Source organism: Ursus maritimus, unplaced genomic scaffold (assembly GCF_017311325.1).
Source record: "Ursus maritimus isolate PB19 unplaced genomic scaffold, ASM1731132v1 scaffold_5, whole genome shotgun sequence".
Lineage (NCBI taxonomy): Eukaryota > Metazoa > Chordata > Mammalia > Carnivora > Ursidae > Ursus > Ursus maritimus.
This window is the reverse complement of record NW_024426663.1, coordinates 87,189,084-87,196,336: the sequence shown is the minus strand read 5'-3', so window position 1 is coordinate 87,196,336 and position 7,253 is coordinate 87,189,084. Positions and strand designations below refer to the sequence as shown.

General features: G+C 35.3%; 1 protein-coding gene across 1 annotated transcript in view; it reads right to left on the bottom strand.

Annotated features, from left to right (window-relative positions):
* Positions 1-6,808: 6,808 nt before the first annotated feature.
* Positions 6,809-7,253, bottom strand: part of LOC121100820 (olfactory receptor 8U9-like) — a 1,530-nt gene continuing 1,085 nt past the window's right edge. The window contains 1 exon segment of the mRNA XM_040622736.1: positions 6,809-7,236. Coding sequence (XP_040478670.1) covers positions 6,809-7,236 — 428 coding nt within the window.

The window sequence follows — 7,253 nt, the reverse complement described above, 5'->3', positions numbered from 1 at the left end:
AATGACATATCATATAAAGGGCTGGTATCCAAGATCTATAAAGAACTTCTGAAACTCAACATCCAAACCAAACCAAACAAAACAAAATATCCAGTCAAGAAATGGGCAGAAGACATGAACAGACACTTCTCCAAAGAAGACATACAAATGGCCAACAGATGCATGAGAAAACACTCCACAACACTTGCCATCATGGAAATACAAATCAAAACCACAATGAGATGCCACCTTACACCAGTTAGAATGGCTAAAGTTAACAAGACAGGGAACAACAAGTGTTGGCAAAGAGAAAGGGGAACACTTACACTAAGTTGGAATCTAAGCTGGTAGAGCCACTCTGGAAAACAGTATGGAGTTTCCTGAAGGAGTTAAAAATAGAGCTACCTTATGACCCAGCAACTGCACTACAAGGTATTTTCCCCAACAATACAGATGTAGTGAAAGAAGGGGCACATGAACCCCAATGTTCATAGCAGCAATGTCCACAATAACCAAACTATGGAAGGAGCTGAGATTTCCAACAGATGAATGGATAAAGAAGATGTGGTTCATTTATATAATGGAATATCACTCAGCCATCAGAAGGGATGAATACCTACCACTTACTTCAATATGGAGGGAACTGGAGGGTATTATGCTAAATGAAATAAGCAGAGAAAGACAATTATCATAGAGTTTCACTCATATGTGGACTATAAAATTAGTGCCGAGGACAATAGGGGAAGGGAGGAAAACTGAGTGGGAAGAATTCAGAGAAGAAGATAAACCTGAGAGGCTCCTGGTCCTGGGAAAAAACTGAGGGTTGCTGGAGGGGAGAAGGGTTGGGGAAAGGGGTAACTGGGGGATGGACATTAAGGAGGGCATGTGATGTGATAAACACTGGGTGTTATATGCAACTGATGAATTATTGCAAATTACAAATGAAACTAATAATGTACTGTATGTTGGCTAATTGAATTTAAATTTTAAAAAATCCTTGCAGAAAAGACTTCCAACAATAAAGATAGGTTGCTGGAAATTTTTAATATTTAACATATAATTCTTACACAAATCTGATTGCTGTGCTCTACCCTGGAGTTACGAGTTTGCAACATTTTGAAAAAATTAAAAAAAGATTATCAAATCGGCCATGAAAATATACTTTATTCTACAAAATGATTAAACTCCCATTATCATTCAACAACACTGTATTAACACGATAGAATATGCTATTAATATTTCATAGATATATAAATTATATTAAATAGATATTCGTACTTGAGATTTTACTCTAGATACAAGTTTAGATCATCATATTTTTTGGATCATATTTTTAAAGTCCAAGAAATCATTGCTGATTTATTCAAACTAATTTGTGATTCTTTCACCTTTTCTACATAGAGTATTATGTCATTTGCAAATAGTGAAAGTTTGACTTTGTCTTCGCTGATATATAAGCCTTTTATTTTTGTTGTTGTTTTCTTTTCTTTTTTTCTTTTAAAGATTTTATTTATTTATTTGACAGAAAGAGACAGCGAGAGAGGGGACACAAGCAAGCAAGGGAAGTGTGAGAGGGAAAAGCAGGCTTCCCGCCAAGCAGGAAGCCCAATGCAGTGCCTGATCCCAGGACTCTGGGATCATGACCTGAGCCGAAGGCAGACACTTAAGGGCTGAGCCACCCAGGCATCCCTTACTGTTGTTTTCTGATTGCTGTGACTAGGTCTTCCTGTACTAGCAGTGGGGGTGATGAGAGTGGATATCCCAGTGTTATTCCTGACCGTAGAGGAAAAGCTCTCTGTTTTTCCCTCTTGAGACTATTACCTGTTTTTTTTTTTTCATATATGACTATTATCATACTGAGGTATGTTCCCTCAGCATTGCTTTGTTGAGGGTTTTATGATCTTATGGTTCTTATCCTTGCTTTTATTAATGTGGTGTCTCACATTCAATGATTTGTGAATATTGAAACATGCTTGCAACCCAGGACTAAATCCCTTTTGATCATGGTGAATTTTTTCTTTTCTTTTTTCATTGAAGTATAATTGACGTACAGTGTTATGGTAGTTTCGGGTATACAATATAGTGATTTGACAATTCTATATATCACCCAATGTTCATCAGTATAAATATAGTCACCATCTGTCACCAAACAATGTAATTACAATCTTATTGTTCTACTTTTCATCTCCATAACTACTACTTCTCCTTCTTCTTCCTCTTCTTCTTCACCTCCTTCTTCTTCCTCTTCTTCTTCACCTTCTTCTTCTCCTTCTTCTTCTTCCTTCTTCCTTCTTCCTTCTTCCTTCTCCTTCTCCTTCTCCTTCCCCTTCTCCTTCTCCTTCTTCTTCTTCTTCATTTATTTGTACTACTGAATTCAGTTTGCCTGTGAAGCCATCTTGCCCTACACTTGTGTTTGCTGGAAGAATGTTTATCAATGATTGAATTTCTTTGCTGGTTATTGGTTTTCTATTTCTTCATGTTTCAGTTTTGCTAGTTTATATGTCTCTAGGAATTCATACATTTCTTCCAGATTCTCCAATTTATTGACATATATTCATACATTTTTCATAATGTACTCTTGCAATTGTTTGTATTTCTGTGGTGTTGGTTGTTATTTCTCCTTTCTCATTTTTGATTTTGTTTACTTGGATATTTTCTCATTTCTTTTTGAGAAATCTGGCTGGGTTTATCAATTTTATTTTTTATTTTTTCAAAGAAACACCTCTTGGTTTCTTTGATATGTTCTATTGTTTCTTGTTTGTTTGTTTCTTTATCATTTATTTTTGCCCTAATCATTATGATTTGAGATTTTTCTTGCTTCTTGAGGTAGGCCTGTATTGCTCTATACTTCCCTCTTAGGACTGCTTTTGCTGCAAACATATGGGAACTTTATGTTCTCATTTGCATTTGTTTCCACATACACATTATTTCTTTTTTTATTACATGGTTGGGCCACTCATTGTTTAGTAGCATGTTGTCTAAACTCCATGTATTTGTGGTCTTTCCAGGTTTTTTCTTATGGTTGAATTTCATTTTCATAGTGTTATATTCAGCAAAGGTGCATGGCATGACTCTGATCTTCTTGAATTTTTGAGTTTTGTTTTGTGAGCTACTGTGTAATCTATTCAGGGAAATGCTCCATATGCACTTGTGCAGAGTGTGTATTCTGCTGTTTTAGGATGGAACGTTCTGAATATATTTGTTAAATCCATGTTCCCATGCGTCATCCAAAGCCACTGTTTCCTTGTTGTTTTTCTTCATAAATAATCTTTCCAGCGATGTAGGTGTGGTGTTAAAGTTCCCTATTAATTGTGTATTATTATCTACTAGTTCCCTCGTGATTGTTAGTAACTATTTTATGCATCTGGTTGCTCCTATGTTGGGTGCATAAATATAATTTTTATATCTTCCTTGATGAATTCTTCCTTTCATATTCTATAGTGCTCTTCTTCTAGTATTACATTCTTTGTTTTAAAGTCTATATTTTCTGATATAGTTATCACTACTCCAGCTTTCTTTTGACATCCATTTGCATAATAGATGGTTCTCCAACCTCTCACTTTCAATCTACAGCTTTCTTAGGTCCAAAAAAAGTTATCTTGTAGGCAACAGAAAGATGGGTCTTTTTTTTTTTTTAAATCCATTCTGTCATAGTTTGTATTTTGATTTGAGTGTTTAGTCCATTTACATTCAAAGTAATTATCAAGAGATATATATTTATTTTCATTTTATTATTTATTTTTTGCTCGTTACTGATAATTTTCTCTGATCCCTTCTTTTGTTTCTGTGGCTAATGCTTTGCTCATATTCTTTAGTGATATGCATGAATTTATTTCTCTTTATTATTTTCATGTGTATTAGTGGGTTTTGATATATGATTACAATTAGATTTGTATCTAACATCTTTTGCATTTAGCCATCTAAATTAATTTGTGGTGTTTAAATGTGAACCCATTCTTTACTCCTCTACTCCTCACATTTTAGTCGTATGTTGTTATATTTTATATCAATTTGTTGTTTATTCCCTTGAGTGATTTTTTACAGAAATTTTCATTGTTACTGATTTTGTGTTTCCTCTCGTTATAATGTTACTTATGTTCTCTCCTTTCAATTCAAACAGCCCCCTTTCATATTCCTTTCAGTCCTGGTTTAGTGGTCATGGATACCTTTAGTTTTTTCGTTTTTCTGGGAAACTCTATCTCTCCTTCTATTCTGAATGATAGCTTTGCTGGATAGAGTAATCTCAGCTGCAGATTTTCCCCACTCACCAATTTGAATATATTATGGTACTCCCTGCTAACTTGCAAAATTTATTTTGAAAAATCTCCTTCTAATCTTATGGGTTTTCCCTTATGAGTTGCTGCCTTCTTTTGTCCGGCTGCTTGTACTTTTTTTTTTTCCTTTATCGCTATATCTTTCCCACTTAATCACAATATGTCTTGGTGTGGATCTGCTTTTGTTGACTTTAAAGGGAGTTCTATGGCTCCTGGATCTAGATATCTGTTTCCTTCCCCAGCTTAGGGCAAGCTTTGGCTATTATTTGCGCAAACATATGTTCTGCCCCTTTTCTCTCTCTCCTTTTGTGATTCCTATAATATGAATGTTACTTAAATATGTATTAATTAATTAATTCATGCATTCATTTATTTATTCATTTTAGAGAGACAGAGCACAAGCAGGGAGAGGTACAAGAATAAGCAAACTCTATGGTGGGGCGCCTGGGTGGCACAGCGGTTAAGCGTCTGCCTTCGGCTCAGGGCGTGATCCCAGCGTTATGGGATCGAGCCCCAGATCAGGCTCCTCCACTATGAGCCTGCTTCTTCCTCTCCCACTCCCCCTGCTTGTGTTCCCTCTCTCGCTGTCTCTATCTCTGTCGAATAAATAAATAAAATCTTAAAAAAAAAAAAAACTCTATGCTGAGCAAAAATCATGGTGCGGGGCTTGATCCCATGACCCTGAGATCATGACTGGAGCCAAAACCAAGAGTCAGACAATTAACTGACTGAGCCACCCATGCACCCCATATAGTATGAATGTTACCTGATGGAGTTACTTACTTGCCTAAATCTATTCTTATTTAGTGTAATGATGTTTTTTTTCTCTCTTTTGTTGAGCTTGATTACTATTACTCTGCATTCTAGATTATTAATTTGATCCTCTGCTTCTTCCATCCTGCTCATTATTGCATCAAGTGTGTTTCTCACTTCATTTGTTGTGCCCTTTATCTCTGCTATGTTGTTTCTTATCGCTGTGGTAAGGGCCTCACTCATTTCTTCCTCTGTTTCCTCCATTCTAGTATGTGTCTTTCTGATCATTATTTTAAATTCCCTATCAGGGATGTTACTTGTATCTGTTTTGCTTTGACCTCTAGCTATGATCTATTTCTGTTCTTTTATTTGGGATAAATTTCTGTCTTCTCCTTTTGTCTAAGCCTCTTTGACTCTTTCTGTGTATTTGGAAAGTTAGCTATGTTTCCTGTTCTGAGGGTAATGGCCTCCCACTCCATTATCATCTTCTCACAAACACTTGTATCCTAATGAATAATGGCCTTTTTGAATTAGAGTTAATTATATTATTCACTGTGTCCTCTATATCTCCCTGTCAGCAATTATTGTTTCCTTTTACACTTCTCTCCATCTTTCTGGTTTTGTTTCATAAATGATTGCTGTCAGTCTAGTTTGAAAGTAATTAACATAAAATGTCAAGTTTTCTAGAGACATACTAGTTAGCCAAATCTAACAAATTTAGCTAACCCTCCAGTGTATCTTGAATTTTAATGAGGTGGCTGATTTTAAGCTTGACTATGCATTCACATTGCACTAAAGTGTCAACTACATCCCAGAGGATTTTCTCAGGAAATTGTCAAGTAATTTGGCCAGATTTTCTCACATAACTGTGATTTTTAAATAAAAGAAAAGAAAGGAATAAATATAAATGGATCACTGAGTTTACTCAAAGGCAGCATGATATCTTCAAACAAACAGATATGCCATCATCAAAATACTACCAGCCATACATTTAGATAGACCTAGATCCCCAGGACAGGAGACCATGCCTTCTACCACTTTTATCCAGCTTAAATATTTGTGGTTTTAACATCTTGAGTTTTGTGTAGTTCAGTCCAAACGTCACTTTGTGGAATCTGGAAGACCCCATTATTTTGCTTATACTTCAGGGATATTTTTCTTCATTTAATAAGAAAAAGCTAACATCAAAATGATTCTATGTTAATTAAGCACATTTTTTTATTTTTAAAAATTTCCAAAAAAACTGTTTAAATGTTGGCCAAGGGCTGATTTGGAAAGTGAGTGATCTCTTTGGAGGGGCAAGTAGAACAGAATGGATAGATTCATAAGAAAAGAGATAACTATAAATACAGAATAAGTGGAAGCTAAAATTGATAGAAAGAGTGAACTAATAATGTAAATATATCAACATAAAAAGTCAACCACATAAGGGAAACTAGTAAAAGGAAGATCTATAAATAGATGATTAGATAATGATTTAAAACAAATACTAAAACATTTAGGGGATAGAGGTATGAGTATGGATACAGATATGAACATATACCCATTAACTTAAGAGCAGCTCAGTTTATGCCTTTTAATTATTAACTGTTCTCTGCTTACTCTTGAAAATGCCTGTTTTCAAATGATTAATTTTAAGAGCTCAGTGGATAGATATAAAGACATACATATATAGATAAATATAACTAGTGTACATGTGTTCATAAATTTCTATGAGTACATAAATATGTGTTCTATATATCAACTGAAAATTATTCTATGAATTTATTCTAAAGTGAACATTGATATATTCTGCTTTACTATTATAATTGCTGCAAACATGTTCTGTGACATAGAAGCCTTCTGAGTGCTTCTTTGACCTCCACGTTTTTCAGGCTGTAGATCATGGGATTTAACATTGGGGTAACAACCCCATATAGCATGGAAATGAGTCTGTCTCTGGATGGAGAGTGTTGACTGGAGAAGGGCCGACAGTAGGTAAATATTGTTGTGCCATAGAACAGACAGACCACTAGGAGGTGGGAAGCACATGTGGAGAAGGCTTTGTGCTTCCCTTCCACTGACTGGATCTTTAGAATGGTGAATATGATGTAGATATAAGAGACAAACGTGATTAGGAAGGCACTTATCCCCAGGATGCCTGCTACCACTAAAACAAGCATTTCAGCTACATAAGTGGATGAGCATGAGAGGGCCATCACTGGTGGGATGTCACAATAGTATTGGTTAACTCGGTTGGACTTGCAA